The 20857-nt window shown below is 38.0% G+C and overlaps 1 protein-coding gene across 10 annotated transcripts; it reads right to left on the bottom strand.

Annotated features, from left to right (window-relative positions):
- Positions 1-2205: 2205 nt before the first annotated feature.
- Positions 2206-6061, bottom strand: LOC109580004 (uncharacterized). Of its 10 annotated transcripts, XM_049451734.1 has the most exons (14): positions 5976-6061; positions 5855-5908; positions 4586-4968; positions 4378-4520; positions 4107-4319; positions 3894-4047; positions 3712-3827; positions 3513-3653; positions 3306-3455; positions 3098-3247; positions 2891-3040; positions 2668-2832; positions 2436-2589; positions 2206-2369 (listed from the first exon to the last, which is right to left on the bottom strand). In XM_049451734.1, the coding sequence occupies exons 3-14, from the start codon at positions 4875-4877 to the stop codon at positions 2233-2235; spliced, it is 1965 nt and encodes a 654-aa protein (XP_049307691.1). In that variant the 5' UTR covers positions 4878-4968; positions 5855-5908; positions 5976-6061; the 3' UTR covers positions 2206-2232. The 10 variants fall into 10 exon arrangements, with proteins under 10 accessions (XP_049307691.1, XP_049307716.1, XP_049307709.1 ...); XM_049451759.1 differs by lacking the exon at positions 2891-3040; XM_049451752.1 differs by lacking the exon at positions 3098-3247.
- Positions 6062-20857: the final 14796 nt, after the last annotated feature.

Here is a 20857-nt window from a genome sequence, read left to right as displayed (position 1 = left end):
TCGAAATATAGATAATTCAGATTTAAAACGTTGGTTAGCCCACCCTTAAGTTCAGAATATAACAAAAACTGAAAACTAGTGAAACACTAAAATAGTAGTGAGCTCGCCATAAACCTCGGGCAGATTCTAACCATTTTTCCCCTCACACGTACATACATGCGAACATATGTACATCTCTGTTGCACTCATTCAGCAGTGTCATATAAATTAAATATGTAAAATTATAGCTGTACTGCTCTACTTACCCTAAGCGTCAGCTGATTTAGGGTTGTATTTTTTGATTTCTACCTTTAAATATTCTATTTAAATAGATTTTTGCTATGTTGTATACCATCTGAAAACAAACAATAACTTATTACTTCTTTAATAATACGATTACAATAAAATCATTTATATTAAATAAAAGAACATGAAGTTAATGAGATCTTAAGCGAATTTTTATTCGTTTTTTCAAACACAATTTTTCTTAATCAAAAATCAAATTTGCACACTTATGTATAAAGAATATCATGAAGACAAAACATATATATATTTATGTAATGCGCTAAAAATAATTAAGCGAAGTGTAACATACACATTTGAACATCCGATAACTCTCCTCTCCCCAGTAGTGAAGACACTTGAGGCCTTGTTACTCCCGACCTTCACTCACCAACTGAGCCTAGCCAGTCACCAACATGGATTCCGCAAAGTGCACAGCACCACCACAGCACTTAGCGTCATAAACGCCCGGATAGTTCGTGGCCTCAACCAGAAACCACCCTGCGAAAGAACGATCCTCGTAGCGTTGGACCTGTCAAAAGCTTTTGACACGGTCAATCACACAACGCTACTGCAGGACATCGAAAAAACCACTTTCCCTCCAGGGCTAAAGAGGTGGACGATGAACTATCTGAACGGTCGTCAGTCATCCGTACTATTTCGAGGTGATACATCCAAACTGAGAAGAATTAAACGGGGTTTTCCGCAGGGTGGTGTCCTCTCCACGTTACTGTTTAGCTTCTCGAAACTTCCTCGACCACCAGAGACGGTTTCCATAACCTCGTACGCAGATGACTGCACGATATTGACGTCGGGCAATGGAATCGATGGCATGTGTTCGAAAGTAAACAGCTACCTCTCCGACCTTTCCGTTTCCTCACTGCACGAAACCTCCAACTTTCACCCACCAAATCCACAGCGACCATATTTACGAACTTGACGAAACACAATAAACTTGAGATTAATATTGCAGTCGATGGCGTCAAAATTCTGACTGTCAATAACCCTAAAATTTTAGGCGTAACCCTCGATAGTCTATGCTCCTTCTCTCCCCATACGACCGCGATTAACGCCAAGGTACAGAGCCGCAACAAAATCCTCAAGTCGCTAGCCGGCAGCACATGGGGAAAAGACAAAGAAACGTTGCTGGCAACTTACAAGGCAATCGGCCGGCCGATCCTCAACTACGCAGCACCAATATGGTCGCCTAGATGCAGTGGTACGCAGATGAGGAAACTTCAGACCTGTCAGAATACAGCACTCCGGACCACGACGGGATGCCTCTTGATGCCTCCCATTGAACACCTCCACAGTGAGACGCGCATGCTACCTGTAAAGGAGCATAATCAACTCCTCTCCAGGCAGTTCCTGCTGGGCTGTTTCCGTAGGAATCACCCTTGCAGCCACCTGCTTGGAGCGGAACCGCCTCCCAGGAGCATCAAGAGGTCATTCCTCGACTATGTCGACGACATCGAACAGTACGCCGACCAGACTTCGGACGCAAAAAACTTTCGACAGGCACTGACCGCCATTTACAGTGGAGCCATCAACACCTTCACCGACTCCCTTCCCGTGAATGGCGTTCTTGGAGTCAAACCACCACCTATTGCAGACGAAGAGCTTCAGTTGCCACGAGAAACGCGAGTGACCCTAGCGCAACATCGTTCTGGATACTGTAGCAGGTTAAACTCCTACTTATCCAGAATCGACCCCGACATACCTAATGTATGTCCTGCATGCAACGAGTCTCCGCATGACACTGGCCACCTCTTTGCATGCCCAACAAACCCTACCCATCTAACACCTTCCTCCCTTTGGTCCGACCCCGTCGAAACAGCACATTTCTTGGGCCTACCGTTAGATTACCTCGACGACAACACAAACAACCCTTACCATCCTAACGGGGATTAGCTAACCGTTAACAACAACAACATACACATTTTAGTATACAAGTGCATTAAGTGCGCAAAATTAATCTGATAAATCAAAAAACACATTATTTCTTCTTATACTACGCCTAATATGTTTATATCTATTGTGACTTAAAGTTACATAACGCCTTATAACTGAAGTTTTATCAATGTCCTTGTCCTTACTTGCAAATGCGGCTATTTAATAAATACAAAACATTAATAATTAAATAAGTGAACGCGTCAAAATATTTTAATATTTACCGAAAGTGAGATCCACTGTTTTTAATTTTATTAACGGCCTTTTGCCCGCCGTCCCATCGCAGTTATACATCCATATTAACTCGTCGCTAAATAGTGACCGCAACACCATTTCAATCGACCCCTTGATAGACTTAAGGTTGAGGATAATCGTCGCCTATAAATGTATAATTATCAATATATATTTATATATATATATATATTCACAGAAGAAGAATTTAAAAGACAAACTTACCATAGCATCAGCGTGAGCTTTGTGTGTAAGGTGCTCCTCCACCTTCAACACTGTTTCCTCTGACGACAAGGGGAGCATACTTTGTAATAGAAGCTGCTCCTCACCCAGCACCTTACATTCCCGCAACAATTGGCTTTGCGCTTGCACCTCAGCACGTTCGGGCATCTGAAATTTAAAATAAGTTTGAAATAATTTTAAAATGTAATTTTATTTCAATAAATACCTTTTCAGTAAGAGCATTTTCCACATTAGGCTGCTCCTCACCCACCACTTCGCCAGTGATGCGGCTTACACTGCGGTGGGTTTTTACTGAGGGCACCTTACATCCCCGCAACAATTGGCTTCGCGCTTGCGCCTCAGCACGTTCGGGCATCTGAAATTTAAAATAAGTAGAAATAATTTTAAAATATAATTTTATTTTAATAAATACCTTTTCAGTAAGAGAATTTCCCACATTAAGCTGCTCCTCGCCCACCACGTCGCCAGTGATGCGGCTTACACTGCGGTGAGTTTTTACTGAGGGCTCTTTACATTCCCGCAACAATTGGCTTCGCGCTTGCGCCTCAGCACGTTCGGGCATCTGAAATTTAAAATAAGTATGAAATAATTTTAAAATATAATTTTATTTCAATAAATACCTTTTCAGTAAGAGCATTTTCCACATTAGGCTGCTCCTCACCCACCACGTCGCCAGTGATGCGGCTTACACTGCGGTGGGTTTTTACTGAGGGCACCTTACATTCCCGCAACAATTGGCTTTGCGCTTGCACCTCAGCACGTTCGGGCATCTGAAATTTAAAATAAGTAGAAATAATTTTAAAATATAATTTTATTTTAATAAATACCTTTTCAGTAAGAGAATTTTCCACATTAAGCTGCTCCTCGCCCACCACGTCGCCAGTGATGGGGCTTACACTGCGCGGGGTTTTTTCTGAGCATTCTCGCAACAATTGGCTTTGCGCTTGCACCTCAGCACGTTCGGGCATCTGAGATTTAAAATAAGTATGAATTAATTTTAAAATATAATTTTATTTCAATAAATACCTTTTCAGTAAGAGCATTTTCCATATAACGCCTAAAATGCTTATGCCTATTGTGACTTAAACTTACATAACGCCTTATAACTGAAGTTTTATGAATGTTCATACTTGGAAATGCAGCTATTTAATAAATATAAAACATTAATAATTAAATAAGTGAACGCGTCAAAATATTTTAATATTTACCGAAAGTGAGATCCACTGTTTTTAAATTTGATAATGGCTTTTTGCCCGCCTTCCCATCGCAGTTATACATCCATATCAACTTGTCGCTAAATAGTGATCGCAACACATTTTCAATCGACTTCTTGGTAGATTTTAGGTTGAGGATGATCGCCGCCTATAAATGTATAATTATCAATATATATTTTTATATATATTGTAGAAAGACAAACTTACCATAGCGTCAACGTAAGCTTTGTGTGTAAGGTGCTCCTCCACCTTCAACACTGTTTCCTCTGACGACATGGGGAGCAAACTATGTAATAGAAGCTCCTCATCACTCATCACGTCGCCAGTGATGCGGCTTACACTGCGGTGGGTTTTTACTGAGAGCACCTTAAATTCCCGCAACAATTGGCTTTGCGCTTGCACCTCAGCACGTTCGGGCATCTGAAATTTAAAATAAGTATGAAATAATTTTAAAATATAATTTTATTTCAATAAATACCTTTTCAATAAGAGCATTTTCCACAGCTGAAAGTCGGCTTATTATTTCCTCTTGCCTAGATTCCATCCTATCAAGGGTATCCAAAATTTGTTGCAGTACCATCGCTGTATTTGCATTTTTATTGGGTTTGCTATTTTCTCCTCCTATAAAGAAATTTACAATTATTAGAATGAAAAACCTATACATAAGTAAAATAAAGTCGGTTTACCGCCTCGCTGTTTTGCATCAATAGTATCCGAGGAGGGGGATTCCGGCAAAAATTCCCTATCACTATCACTACCATACTCCAGTTCCTCTTCAGTTTCAAAATTACTGGTTTCTTTACAATTATCTGATACATCACAGAAGAAGAATTTAGAACCTGCTGTCCTACTTTGGGATGGTATATTATCGCTTTTTGAAATATTACTACTTTCATTCAATTTGCGAAACTTCGCAACTGAAGCATTAAAACTTGCCTTCTCCTTACTTAAAAGGTTTGAAAATGTCCTTTTGTTCATTTTAAATTTTAAAAATATGTCTATTGATAATGTAATATGAATGGATATAAAAACCCTCGCCGGTGGAATTCCTTTATAAACACAAAACAATCTGAAAAAATAAATGAATTAATCAAAAAATTCACCAGCAGCAAAATATATTTATAATTTTAATAACACTAGAATAACAAGTGCAACGATTTCAATTTCAAATATAAATCAAACATTTGTTTTCACATAAAATTTCGTCTGGGCAGGCCGTTATATGTTGGGAACACAAACGATGCGACAGAATGTCGAATATTAAAATAGACACATTTTGATGGACACAGTTATTTAGGCAGCTGCACGACTGCACGACTACACGACAGCAGGCTCTCAGTTGTCGATCTCGCTGAATAAAAAAAGTATTTCTAATTTTGCCGACGACAGTAGAGAGGAGTAGTGATGCCGCTATTATGTAAAATTCTTCAAAACTCTAGCAAACCTCACGTTATTTTACAAAGAGAAGCGTAAAATAGCTCTGTTATATCATTTGTAATAACGATTGATAATTTAAAACAAATAAATTTACCTATTTACTTATTTTTTGCATAAAGAATTTCACTTTGAACAAAATATTAAAATTTCATTGAAGTGAAAGGTATTAGTATGGCAACATCGAAACTATGTACATTCAAAATGGACAGCTGTGTTGTTTTGTGTACATGCCGGCCACAGTATGTCGCTGCCGTCTTACAAATGTATCTAGCATGCTGCACGACGTCTTTTGCAATTCTCTCTCTTGCAGTCATTTTGTGTTTACCTGTTTACCACATTAAGAATATGAAACAAACAATTGTCAACTGCCCGCACTGGTTAAACATAATAATTTTCTTCATAAATGGCCAATAAAATGGACCAGCCACACTGGCCATTTACATTGTTAATTATATATACTTATATACATACATATGTAAACTAATAATAATATGTGTATATAATTAAAGAAAGCTCACCAAACAAAATGTTTCTTCTGCTTCTGCTGCTGATCTAATTGCATCCGAAGATTTCTACAGTGAGAGATTTAGCAATTAATTAAACGTATGTATTTACAAATATTTTCAAAATTCCCCTTACCTTTTTTCGCTTTAGATATTAAATGCTATAATGGAAAACTCGAACACGTGATAACGATTGAAGAAAATATATGAATTGCACTGCCAGACAAAAATGGTGAAAAAGCCAGCAAAACACTAGGTTTTCTACCCTTAAAAAATTGGTGAGCCCACAATAGGCGCGGTGCAGATTCTAACCACTTTTCCCCTCACACATGCATATACATGTGATCACACATCCCTGTTGCGCTCATTCAGCAGTGTCATATAAAATATTATATCTGAGCTGCTCTACTATCCCCAACTGACAGCTGATGCAGGGTTGCATTTTTTGATTCCTACTTTAAAAATTTATTAAAATTTCAAAGAAAACTTTTTAATTTTTAAATTATTAATTTTTTTATTTTTAATAGATATATACATTTATACAATATTTGATCATTTAATTTACAATAATAATTTCATCTGAAAAAAGATTAATTAAAGAAAAGAATTAATAATAGCTGAAAATAAAAGAGTGAAAAAATATTATAAAAGACAAATACCTGAAAATATTAATAAAAGTTATTAAAACCTGAATATAAAAGAGTCGAAAAAGATTGTAAAATACAAATACCTGAAAATAAAGTAAAGATAATAAAACCTGAAAAAATATTAATTACATTGAATTTATATAATATCTAAAAGAAAAAGAAAGATTAATTGTATAAAATGTTTAAAATACAATCCTGCATCAGCCGTCGATTGGGAATATTAGAGCAGGACAGATATACTTTTTATATGACACTGCTGAATGAGCGCAACAGAGATGTATGATCACATATATACGTACGTGTGAGGGGAAAAGACGGTAGAATATTCGCTCGGCCTAAGACAAACTCCACACGTTTACCCCCATGTTACCCACTGATTATCTGGTTTTTTTACCCGCTCATGGTTGGCAGGGATAAAATCAGAACAAACAACATTGTTAATCAATTCGTGTATCTGCCAGCGTCAACTGACCTGATGCAACACGAACAATCTGTTCTTCGGCAATCACGATCGTGTATACGTATGGCTGGCTTCGGTTGCAATCGTATCATGTCAGTTCATAGCGTTGCAACGATTGTTTGAATTGAAATGAAACTTGGGGTAAACTATAAATAAATCTTCGAGTAAATCTATGGGTAAATCTAAAAGTACCGCAAACAACAACAATTTTCTGCTGGACTGATTCGAATCATGCGTGGCAAAAAATGTATCAGCTTTGAAAATGTGCGCATGTTACAAATTTTCGATGCGTAAAGAATGCAAATTCCATCGAGTACGTATGTACCAGAGAGCTGCAACGATCACAATTTTTTCAATCATACCCGATCATTGACTCAGATTTTTTGTGCCGGAAAACTTTGCTTCAACAAAAATGAATGATCGTAAGCGAGCGTGCTCGAAGCGAACAATCAGTTTCAATCACTGTTGCTTGTTTCGTCATGATTTTTCTCGATCGAAAGCCCTTGTGTGAGCAGCAAAGAATGTTCGAGAATGCTGCTTGTATTCCGATCGATCACAATCATACCGTTTGGTCATACCGGTTGGTTCCTGCCAGCAGCGCAGTCGCTGAGCGTTCTTTTTCTTTAGCTTGAAATATTATAACTGAAAAAAGAAATAGGCTCGGACCAGATAGCTGCAACGATCACAATTTTTTCAATCATACCCGATCATTGACTCAGATTTTTTGAGACGGAAAACTTTGCTTCAACAAAAATGAATGATCGTACGCGAGCGTGCTCAAAGCGAACATTCAGTTTCAATCACTGTAGCTTGTTTCGTCATGATTTTTCTCGATCGAAAGCATTGTGTGAGCAGCAAAGAATGTTCGAGAATGCTGCTTGCATTCCGATCGATCACAATCATACCGTTTGGTCATACCGGGTGGTTCCTGCCAGCAGCGCAGTCGCTGAGCGTTCTTTTTCTTTAGCTGGAAATATTATAACTGAAAAAAGAAATAGGCTCGGACCATGTTCAGTTGATAATCTATTTTTTTTTTAAATTCATTTTTTAAAAGTTTTAGCGATTAAGAAACCAAGTTTATTACCTTCTTTTAATTTTAAGTTTTTGTTGATCTCAATGAAGAAGTGATAAAATTTTGAAATTTGTTTTCCCTAATATTTTAAGCATTATCTCTGTTTATTAATTTTAAGCATTAATTGAATTTTAGTTTTAAGCGTTAAAAATGAAGAAATATACATATGCAGTAATGTTTTAGTTAATTTTATGCATCGCAACTTGTTTCCGTTAAAACACAAATTATGCACATACATACATACATATTCGCAGGGCGATTCTCGATCTGATTGGTTCAATCACAATCAATTCAAACGCACAGTTGATCGATGTCTGAGTTTTCGTGCATCGTTGGACTTGATCGTATTTTTCTGTACAATAATTTCCAATCATCATACCGGAACCAACCAATCAGTTTCAATCAGTAAGCAGAGCAATCAAATCAACTGATCGAACTCCTTCGTTTTGAGCACGAAGCTCGATCGAACAATTTTGTAGCGAACCGCTGTGCTGAGTTTGATCGTTTTGAGCGTGGCTGATCAAACCGGATCGATCATACTCAATGCAGGTCTCTGGTATGTACATACATATATACATACATTTCTTGTATGTATGTATGTTTTAGCTCGTTGGCCGTTATGACCGCCAGTATGCCGTATAAAGATTCATTGCACATACTAATGCATTAGTCGACATATACATAGATAGCGCCATCAGCGGCGCTAGATTCAAAAAGTCCTCTTTACTTTGGAATGTCCCTTGTTTATAATTCACACAGTGGGCGACGTATTCGGCATGAAACGTGTTGGAATAACGGCATTTGTTATAGGTAGTATATGGAAGTTGAAGGTAATTTATCTATTTTTACCACTGTCACATACTATTAACACGACACACATTATTATCAGAAAAAAATTTGCTTCTTGATTTGTATACTGGAAAGTGAATGAATCAGAAGGAATTTAATATTGTTCGCACTGTGACAAAGGAATATTAGAAAAAATGTTGTATATCGATTTTGTCCCTGTAGGTCTCGAGATATGCGTTTTCACCCTAAAGCTGGCGTTGCCACGTGTAATTTTGACACTGACTCCCATAAAGCCCTTTTGTGTCTGGACCTAGAATGAATCTTTGTGTTGCTAATGACGTGACCGCTATCTGTCGTGATCCTTTTCTAGTTTGCTACAGCAGTTTTCTGTTGCTAAGGTAGCTCCGCACCACAGATCTGAGGTAGTAGGGGATTTTAAAGCTTTTTTCGTCAGCGTCGATCATATTCACCCATAGCGCTGTTGAAGGCGTTTCGGACATCTAAAGTCGCTAGCAACAATGTTCTTTTGTATTTATGTCATTTACGCAGCGCGGCTTCTACGCTTTCATTGACGCATTTTATAGCTCCTACAGTTGAGCTACCGGGTCTAAAGCCATGTTGTCTAGGGGACAGTCCTCCAGCTTCGTTGACAGCCGCTTCGAGTCTGGGTTAAAGTAGTCTTTCATAGAGTTTTACCGCAGCGTGCATAATTGACGGAATGCCGATGGCGAGTTGGGCCTCATTTTACCTTACTGATAGCACCAGCCGTTGTTTTTTCCAGGCTTCGAGGCAGGCGTTGTACATTCAGTAGTAATGCCGGTCACTGTGCAGCGATTTTTTTTCAGAACTTCTGCGGGAATCCCGTGTGGGCCGGGTGATTTCTTGTTCTTCGGGGGTAAACTGCGGGGCTTGCGGAAATCTTAGGATATGTTTTTTCGTTTTATGTTGGCTGTGGGAGGCTTTGGACATCGATTGTTTACAGGCTCTTGTTATACTAAGCGTTGTGTCCTCGACAATTTTTCTTGCATTTATGGAGGAGCTGCTTGATGGATATTACTTTCGAAATATTCCACTTTCGTGTTTCAGTAATTATTCCGGTTCCATTTATTCCGGTGTCGATCGTGAAAGAAATATTCTGATGATCGCTGCCAGTGTAATCCTCAAGGCCTTTCCATTTCTTTATTGAGCCTGCCATGCGTTCTGATGATAGGGTAATGTCTGGTGTGGGTTTATCTCATCCCGGCCTTCTAAACATGGTTTCAGTTCCCGTATTGAGCTCTATCAGACCAAGCCGCATAGCCATTTTTTGAATGCTCTTTCTTCTCGAGTCCGTGTTTGGAGAACCCCACTCTATAGCTTTGGAATTTAGGTCTCCGGCGATAATTCGTTGACCTTCTATAGACCAGGCTGTATCCTCAATATTGTCAAGCTTTTATTGGAATTCGTATGCTGTCGATTGGCGTCAAGTAACAGCTAATTACTGTGAAAACGTCGTATCTGGCCCAAACCGAACCGTTGTGATGGCGTTACTCCCTGGTGGTAGCCATATAGCTGCGGTGGAGCTACTATCTGCTAGTCAGATACCTTTCTCTTTCGTTCTATATTGCTCGCTTATTATGATTAGCTCGTGTCCCTTCTCTATTTTTGTAGTTTCTATATACCTGGCCCAAAGCAGCGAAAGCACCTTTTGGGGTTTTCTTTCAGTCGCAGCCTGCAGTTAAACCAGCCAACTTTAATGCGTGGCTGTCGCATCAGTACGTCAGCTCTGTTCTGATCGAGCATTGTATATGCACTTACCAGCTCTTTTGTGTTAGGTACTGATATGTTTATTGCTAAGTCTTCGACGGGGTCCTGTAGCACTTCTTTTACAGCCACTGCTACTTCCTCTTTAATTAAGAGTGAGTTGAGGTCTCTAATCTCTAAAGTAGCCTTTGTTTTAAGGTCCGTTCTTTCATTTGCGTGGGTCTTCCTTGCTTTTTTAAGGCAAAACTTTTTGTCACTGGCCGTCGTTTTCATTTTGTGGTCGCACTGTTTCTCGAGGCTCCACAGGTTTAGTCGGACGCCGCTTCGAGGTTATTGACTCGGAGCCGTGATGCGTCTGGTTAGATGTCCTGCCTTTTCTCATTTTCTGCCAGTTTCTGCGGTAACTTTTGATGACATCGAAGAGTTCATCTAGCTGTTCCGTCCCGTTCTTAACGTCCCCTTGCACTTTTATAGGGATTCCTCTTCAGCTCACCTCATTTGGGTAATGTATTCTTGTTTCGGTTAGTTTTGAAGTTCTTCTTTAGTGGCAGGTGGGGTGCTTTTCTCTTCTCCTTGTGGTGCTTGTGTGGCTGAAGTTTCTCTTGAGACTGTCTTTTCTCCAGTTTTATGTGGTTGTTTTGGAGTGGCGGTGAGTATGGAGGATCTAGGTATCCCTACTGCTTTTACGGAAGACCGTCCCGTATTCCTCGTCTTGGTCATCTTTGCTTTATGTTCTTTCTGTTCAGTTTTGGTTGTGGACGCTTATTTATAGGCGGCACCTTTTCGCACCTTCGCGGGAAGTTCATTGGGCGCGTGAGGGGTTGTAAGCCAAGCCCTCCTCTCCTGCAGTTCTTGGTCGGGGGTTACGTATTACTATTCACAGCTAACCTACTTAGCGTAGGCCGTCCACTATCCGACAACTGTGACCCCGGTGGTAGCCTGAGCTCAGTCTTACCATTCCATTACACTTGCGGCATAGGGATGTAATACGCAAGGCTTTTTAAAGTTTTATTGAGATTTTTCTTAAAGCTTATGATAATCGTGTAGAAAACTTTACAAAAGATGGACTCACGCTGAAGTCAAAGGTTTTCCTAGTGTAAATTTACGTCAGGTTAGTTGAATAAGCGCTGAGAATCAAAACAATTGCAAATACTGGCACGGAGTATTGTAGAGGTCATTGGTAAGGGAGTGGCTCGTTTATTGTTTCAGCTTGATTAATCAGTGTTCAGCGTTTTATCACAGGAGCTCAAGGTAAAATATCTTAAAGGCTGAGAACAGAATATCAAACAAAATATTGTCTTATTTAATTTTTTTGTTGTCTGGTGCAAAAAATGGATTCTTTTTTCGGTGGTACTCAATAATGCAATATCTGTGTAAATTTTTTTGAGATGTTGTGATATGGCCATTTTTCTAATGATAAAATTAGTTGGATTATTACTTCCAAATCATATCATTATGCACCGCAAATTTTCTTCTTGACATTGAAAGTAAAAGTATTTCTTTTACGAGTATTTCAAATGTGCATGCATTATTTCTTCAACAGTAATTTATTGGATAAATATTAAAATTATGTCCATTCGCATTATTTATGTGCTTAAATGATATCAATAGTATGCAAAAGAACAATACAAGCGCAAATTTTACGAGACGTTGATGACAAAGGAATTATTCTTCGCACGGGTCAGCTACCCTCCTCTGAATAATTACCTTGCTAGTGACATCGAATACCCTCTGAATATTTACATATGTTTTTACAAACTTTTTTACTTTTCAAGTTACATTTTTAATTTATGCAGTTTATTTTGCATTTGAAAATTTTAGCTTGAGTTGAAGGGTTGCCGGACGAAAAGAAGAGCCGGTCGTATTTAATAACATTTACAGATACATACATATGTATGTAAGTGATATCTAAATACTATATTAATAAGCGTTGGGTGGTTCATTAAATAATGGGTTTGAAATACTTTACCCTATCACTTAAATATTATTTTAAAATATGTTTTAAGCGTTTTAAGCTTTCTAGAGGTAGTTTTTGAAAGCGTCAGGTTCGAATAAACAGCAAGGGTAAATGTTGATTTTCTACAATTGAAAAACAAATATTTACATTTGGGCACGTTTTTAAAATTACAATAAAAGTGCAATAACTTATATCAACGTAGCAAAATTAATAAGAAATTATGATTTATGAAGGTATTTTTCGACCAATGAGCAATAAGGCAATTAGGAACATACGTTATACATCATTGTAACAGTCTTCGCTATTGTTTATAAAAGGCTCCAACAATCAAGCACTGGTCTGATAATGAATTCGTTGTACAAGTCATTGGAGATTTCATCCAATTGACGAAAGGTGAAACAAATTGAAAACAATCTTTTTTGAAAATTTCGAAGCTTTGTACTATCAAAATGATTACGAATTGTGGAAGAACCGTTTCTCAAGATGGGGACTATGTCGAAGGCTGAAGCCATATTCTCATTCAAAATAAGTTTTCTTTATTGTCAGCCCAAAGATTGGGTCTTGAGTGCACTAAAGTAATTTCGGCACTTCCGAATTAATACTCTATATATTTTTGACTCTTAGGAACTATCTCCATCCAATCAGAACCTTAATTGAGCAAAAAGATAAAAGTCAGTTTATAACAAAGTGACCTTTGACTTTATTTTATATTTTTTAGCACTGGTATATATTTATAGTTTTAATTAAAATGTCGATGGTTTGGAATCTTTCGACATAGACTATGTTTCAAATTGTCTACGTTCTAGCTCTTTAAGTAACTAGCTAATTAGTAGCTAGTAATATCAAAGTACCTACCAGATTTAAGGTTCAGAATCTATGACATAAACAGTGATCCTCATAGAGTTCAGCAAGTCATTTTATTTCAAAGTGGACTTTGGTCGAGATATATTCCATTAATGTTTCAAAACGACACATAATCTTATACGGATAGCGCTTACACAATCCTATAAACTCCCTCAAAGTAATAACATCGTAGAGCTTACGACCTAGTAATATAAGTATTTTGCGGGGGGAAGCTTTTTCGTTGGATTATTACTTGTATTGGATCGAAAAGCTATCAATTAAAAATTTAAATTTAGCGTTTACTGATAAACGTTACATTTACGCGTAAGAAGTTCAAGAGAGAAAACGGTATGCTATTGGTTAAAGTCCTTCTTAAATTTCATCAAAAATAGCTAAAATTTCAGCACCTAAAGTAGAAATTACTTCGTTGTTCATACCGTCTTCTAATTTTGGAAACTTCTTAAACTTTTCTTTTCATTTTCTTTGCATTTTTAATTATTTCTCTTTCGAATTTTTTCCTTATAACATCGACATGGAGCTAATGTTGAGTAGTAGTTGCATTTGTTGGGCAAATGTACGATGATTACTATGTATGAAAACATGTACATATGTATGTATCCTTCTATTCCTTTTACTTTTGCCTTTTACCTAACTCTCGCAAAAAATTTAACCGCTACGGGGTTTTCGTAGACCGTCTTCATTTCGTACTTTATGCATTTGACTTCATGAGAATGGCTTTTTCATCAAAAGTCCGGAACTAGACCTCAGTGTCACAGTTGGGGTTGGAGCGTTGCAACGTAGGACGGAAGGAAATACGCGAAGAGCAAGAACAAGTAGCAGCCGCCAACCTGCTTAGGAGGAGTGGGGGAAGTAAAAGTAAAGAGAAGAAAACACGGGTAAAATCTCAGCAAATTGGCGAACAATGCCGCTGCAGCGGGTGTGCGGCTTCTCCTGGCGTTGGTTTACATTGTAGATTAGTGCGTGCAAAGGTTAATGGGAGCTTAAAACGGTAGAAATGTTTCTCACCATTGCATTTGCCAGCCACTGCACTAAATGCGATTTAAATTAGAATTTGAAATCAGTTAGGTGCAGAGATGGCGATGAGATACATACATATATATACACATATACATGAAAAATTCCGAGCACTTACGAGCATGCAATCTATAATTTGTTATTGTTTACGCAATTTAAAAGCATGCTTCACTACTAAATGAGCAAAATTTCATATGAGTAATAGGCAGACGCTAGTTTAAGGATTAGGAGTCGATAAGTGACGTTCGAGGAACTATGTCAGCTGAAAACAATTTTGAACTCACAGACACTTATGACTAAAATCATAGAGCAAGCTCGGTTCCCAAAATAGTAGGTTCTATATAACCGAAATGTATCCGAACTTTTATTTCAGGTTTAAAATTCAAATTTGGGTAACATTTTGTATGTATTGTTAGAGTAACAGAAATATTAAGAAAAATTTATTTCAATCGTTTCGCTGGAATCGTCTTTGTTCGCCTTTTCCTTATAACTGGTTCTTCTTTTCGACTATTGAGTTGTTTAAGTAATTATTTAAGTCTTGGCAGGGCCAGGAAGTCTACACAGTTTTGGTTTGTGGGCTGATTTTTTATCCAATATAATTCGCCGTTTATTAATTTTTTTTGCTAAAAAATCTAATTAATGTCGGTATTCTGCGTGAGACGATTGTCTCATGTCTCTAATAGTGACTATAGTAATTTAGTGATTCTGTTAGTCAGGAGTCTCATTTTGGTATTCTGGCAGCTACAGTATAGTAGTATACTGTAAAGTAGTATACTCTATTTGCCAGAATACCAAAATGAGACTCCTGATTAACAGAATCACTAAATTACTATAGTCACTATTAGAGACATGAGACAATCGTCTCACGCAGAATACCGACATAAGTCGCCGACTCTGTCGGAAGATTACTCGACGCTTACTTGAAAACACTTCGGTTGCGGCCGACTCTGCAAAATGTAAGTTTAAGCTAATGCAGTTACAAAATTACAAGCAAATTTGGGACCGAAAAGTGATCTCTTATGTGTCGTGCATACAATAAAAAGATACTAAAGTCTAAAGGTCGATATAATGAAATATGCAACACTTTATTGTTTGTACGCCTATATTTATTAAGACGTATTCAGGAAATATATACGGCAATAAAATATTGCTATTCTGAAAGCCTGAGAAGAGAATATTGTATCTAATCCGCATCTTTAATTCGAAAATATATTTACAGTCCCCATAAGGCTGATATATTCACTTATCACAATCGAACTAGTTTACGTATGTTATTTAGGCAAGGTTTGATGTAAGAGCTTCTGAAGTCGTTGAAAATTTCCTATGACAATTATTAATAGGATCGGAGTTCCATTATTTGATCCTATGAAGTTCCAAATGCAGGCGAAGCTAAACTGACAAAGCACAAATAACCATTAGGCCTGAGAGATACAAGCTTTGAAGGTGGCCCAGATATCAGCTAGTTGACTTTTTGATGCCAGCAAGTAGAAACTGTCTTCTTTGTTAACTTGAGAGAGAAGCATATTTTTAATTTCGTTATAAAGACTAGTGGGCGTAGTAAAAGTTATTTAGACGTTAAAAGAAGAATCGGTGTCTTTCCAATTCAGGTGACACTTTGTTATTGCCTTCGAAAGAAAACAAAATTAACTAAAAAAAATCCTAACTAAAACGAAGTAAGGACGAACCAAGTACTAGCGAAACAAAGCATTAGAGTGAAATATTTCGGTGCGTATTTAGATTCTGGGATTCGAAAAATTTCACTGTTATCCTGATTCTTACTTAGGTGCAATGGTGTATACAGCATAATTTCAACCAAGGAGACACAAATTATTTTGTTTTATAGATAGGTACTCAAGTGAGGTGTTGCTCAATTACTTAAATTGCTCACCCAAGTGTTCTGTAAATACTTAAATCCATTGATTGATGCGATGTGTGGGAAGTTGCGCCCTCTTGTTGAACAAGCATCAAATAGTCGGCTATCATGGCTCGTTAGAAATATTGACCGATGATTCCACCGGCTTTCAAGCCACACCTAACTTTTACTGATCAAATGGTAGCTCTTGAATCTCTTCAAGTTCCACTTTGCCCCAAATGCGGCAATTTTACTTAATTACATACCCATTGAGCCAGAGATGGGCCTCATCGCTGAACAAAATTTGGCTCGAAAACGTCGGATCTTCTTGGAACTTTTCAAGAGCCCATAGAGCGAAGCGATTTCCTTGGGAAGGTCGAGCGGCTTAGTTATAGCAAAATCTGTATTTTGTACGCTGTCATTTTTAGATTTCGACGTGAAATGTGCCAACTCGTTCCATACGTTAGTCCGAGTTGTTGCGAAAGACTGATTAATTGAATTGAATATTATCCAATAATAAATTCTGGAACCACATTCTTTACAGAACATGTGTTTTCATAATAAAGTTGAATGATTTCTAAACGTTTTTCAGGCGTAATTCTTCCCAGGATGAAATTACAATCAATGCTGAACAAAAATAACATAACAACTTGCCACAACTCAAGCGTGATCTGTATTGAAAAAAGTACCCCTACTTGGACCACTCTTTATAAAACTTTATTGACCAACACAACGTAAACAGAACTATTATACTTTGTTGCAACATGTTATGAGAGTACAAAATAGCTCCAATGCGCAAAAGAAGTTTTAACATATTGATTTATTACGCTTTTGTAGGCGAGCAAAGTACTGTCATTTCTGCCATTGCTTACTAAACGAAGACATCATTCGATATTCCAAATAAAACTTTGATAATATGTTTACGAAAATATATGGAAAAAAGTGTTCGAACAAAGAAATCCATTAAGAAACTCAATAAATTTTCCATAAGCGCTGACGTCGGTCACAACAACGACGTCAGCGGATTTCGTGAAAGCAGCGAAAGACATAAAAGCAACAAAAATCCGTAGGAAAACTTTGGCTCTCTTTTGCAGTTTACTTTTAACGTTCATTATTATTGCCTTTTGTTTTTGAAACTTCATTAAATCACTCAACAAATTCAGTACAACACTTTTAGGCGGTCCACACACATTTACGCCGAATTCATAGCGTAGGTGTATGTGAATATACGAGGGCGATCCGATAAGTAGTTATCCTCACATACCAAGAGCAATTTACTATCCTTTAATTCTCGTAAGTGATTGTCGTCTTAATTTCAGTCGATTCGTACATTTGTTTTGACTGAGTGTGGAAAAGACCCTGCCCGTGGTTTTAGTATTGCAGAATAACGTCTTACGTGAGTTTTTTTCGAATTCGCTTAAAACAATTATCAAGGAGCATAAAATATCATCACTTGAATGTACGCGACGTAGCTGAAAAAGTGGGTCCCATGTTTGCTCAATGCGGATGACAGAAGCAACTGTGAGACCACTTCACAGCAGTGTTCGACGTTGTTTAAGCACAATCCGAAGGAATATTTTTGTCTTATTAAGACCGTCGGAAAACATGAATTCACTTGTACATACCAGACACGAAACAGTCAAAACAGTGAGTTTAACATGGTCTTCTGCGTCGGAAAGAGGAGCCATATATTTTCTGGGGCTCACAAAGGGTGATTTATATTGACTAGTAAAGGCAAAACGGTTAACGTCTTTCACCAAAACATGTGTTGGCTCACAACTCCGCCGTCGCCACTCTTAGCACAACCGAATTAGGCTACAATCTGCCTATTGCATTCCCCAGTTTAATCAAGTGACATTTCTTTTCGTATGAATTGTTGAAAAAGTCATTTGTTGGGTAGAAATGCATGGAATGTGGATGTTAGTGGCACCAAGCGGTTCTAATCTGCCGACTTAGGAAGAAAGGATTTTTCAGGCGGGTTAACTAAGTTGTTGGGTCAATGGCAAATCGAGCCTAAAATACGCTATGTTGATAAATAAATCGAAATTTTTCCAAAATTTTCATTTGTGCGTCAGGTTAAGCACTTATCCGACCGGCTTCACACTTTTATATGTGTGCAAAAGGTAAATAAAATATCACTGGAGCTGGTAACGAGGGCGATGCTGAAAAGAGTAAAAATTTGTTTTCACATGAACCCACCACACCCTTCCTAACCTTGGCCCTTCTCACACTTTTTTCGGGTGTTAGCAAACAATTTTGTGTAGAAAAACTAAACAGGTGAATAACCAGGCGCCACATCAACACCACAGCTTATTTGTGCAGGTGAAAATGTATTTGTATAGGTTCATGTAGTATCCCTAGTCACCGGTGTGGGCTTTGAAAGTTATGTTTGACAGCACGTCGCCGATCTTGGTCGAACGCAATGTTGTGTGCAGTGGTTAGGTGTGCCACGGCGTATACGTGTCATCTGGGCTTAAAAATGAATTATTAAGTCAGCACATACAAATGCATACTTGTTGTTGTGTTGATTATGTGTATGTGCAGGTGTAGTACATTTTTGATGTAGGTAGACTTGGGAGGCTGTGTGTTTGTGCAGACATGGGTGTGTTTGTGTTGGTGCGGTATTCATTACAGTTGACTGAAATCAAAAACAACATTGTTGACAAAATACACAACACTAAAAAGCAGCTGTGGCTACTGCGGCACTACAAAATGCCCACGGTGCTGCCCCATTGAAAGTGTGGTGTCATAATTTCTGTCCGCCAATGTGTAAGCCGCACATTAGTGTAGTAAGTTGTTGCTGTTGCTTAGGTGTGGATGGTAATACGAAATGCGTCATGTGTTGGGAATGTGCGGCGTTAGGGGGCATAAAACGCCAAACGATGTCGGAATTATACACATGTCTCCAAGTATATTATCACATATTTATGCGTATTACGAGTACTTATGTCATTTGGCTATCCAATTACTTTGCCACACTTATTAACAATTACTTACACAAATATACACGTGTGTAATATTATAAAAAATATATATTTGCCGAGTCGTTTAGTCAACAATTCGCATACAGTTATAAATTAGTTACGCAGATGTACATATGGAGCACAAATTTTTATTGAGTGATTTTAATAAATTTCTATAATTTTACAAAAAAATCTATTGACAGTATACATATATACAAGGTGCGTTCCAAAGTAAACAGGTCTTGGTTTTTTCGGCAAAAACAATGTATTTTATTCAAAATAGTCTCCTTCTGTTTCAATACAGCTTTTTGTACAGTTCGAAAGCATGTCGAACGAGTGTTTTAGCTTGTTGGCCGGGATGGCCGCCAGTATGCCGGTGCAAGCCTTTTGGATGACCTCTACGTCTGCATAACGCTTTATTTTCATGGGCAAATGCAATTTTCCGAAAAGGAAGAAGTCGGACGGTGCCATATCAGGTGAATACGGGAAGTGGTTAATGATAAAAATGTGATTTTTGGTCAAATAATCGTCCTTCGAATGTTGGATTCTGAGCAATTTTCGGTCGTCAGTCAATTTGTGCAGAACGAACCGAGCACACACCTTTCGTAAGCCCAAATGTTGGGTCAAAATGCGATAAATCGATGTTTTGGCGATGTTCAATTCCATTTCCATGAATTTCAATGATGATTTTGGCTGTTTTTTGATGAATTCACGCACAGTTTCGATGGAATTTTCGGTGATCACGGATTTTGATTGGCCCACATGTTGATCATTGAAACGTTTCTTCCTCTATTTCCCCCGGCGGATACTGCTTTGAATACTTTCAGAGCTGGAGTGTTTTCATCCATTCGAACGACATGACCTATCCATCATAGCCGCTGTATCTTAATTCGCTGAACTATGTTAATTGGCAAGAGTTATTCTGCCTTAGATTTCGAGGTTGACATTGTTGTTGCTGTTAATACTTGTTCGAAGATAGACGAAAATATTTACGGCTTCGAAGTTATGACTGTCAACAGTGACGTGGGAGCCTAGTTGCGAGTGCGACGACTGTTTGTTTGATGACAGCAGATATTTCGTCACCAGACCTATTTCCTTCGCTTCCTTATCCACGTTATCCAGAACTAACGGCGCGGTTGTTAAGGCCAATGATACCAATATCATCGGCGCACGGCAGCAGCTGTACACTCTTATAGAAGATGGTACCTTCACTATTTAGTTTTGCAGCTCGAATTATTTTCTCTAAAAGTAGATTGAAGAAGTCACACTAAATGGATTCGCTTTGTCTGAAATTTCGTTTGTTATCGGACGGCTGCAGAGTTGTTTCCCGATTCTGACGAAGCTTTTGGTATTGTTAAACGCCAGTTTACACAACCGTATTAGTTCATAATGTCAAAAGCAGCTTTGGATTCGATGAATAAGTGATGCGTATGGATTCTCTTTTCACGGATCTTTTCTAAGATTTGATGTTTGTTGACGGTGGACTTTAATCTTACACACAATACGCTTCATAGAACCTTATCGAGTAGTTGAGGAGGCTTATCCCACGGTAGTTAGCGCAGATTGTGGGGTCTCCCTTTTTGTGGATTGGGCAGAGCATGCTTAATTCCAATCGTTGGGCATGCTTTCGTCCGACCATAGTAGTTATCAGTTCTTC

Source organism: Bactrocera dorsalis, chromosome 1 (assembly GCF_023373825.1).
Source record: "Bactrocera dorsalis isolate Fly_Bdor chromosome 1, ASM2337382v1, whole genome shotgun sequence".
Lineage (NCBI taxonomy): Eukaryota > Metazoa > Arthropoda > Insecta > Diptera > Tephritidae > Bactrocera > Bactrocera dorsalis.
The sequence above is the reverse complement of the archived record's forward strand: the minus strand, read 5'-3'. Positions and strand labels throughout refer to the sequence as shown.

Excerpts from the sequence above, each read along its gene's own strand:
- LOC109580004 (XM_049451734.1), bottom strand. The coding sequence starts at position 4,877 with ATGAACAAAAGGACATTTTCAAACCTTTTAAGTAAGGAGAAGGCAAGT. Across the intron at positions 3,828-3,893 it reads AACAGTGGATCTCACTTTCG|CTGCATTTCCAAGTATGAAC; the intron begins GTAAATATTAAA and ends TTTATTAAATAG. Across the intron at positions 3,041-3,097 it reads GAAATTCTCTTACTGAAAAG|ATGCCCGAACGTGCTGAGGC; the intron begins GTATTTATTAAA and ends TTTAAATTTCAG.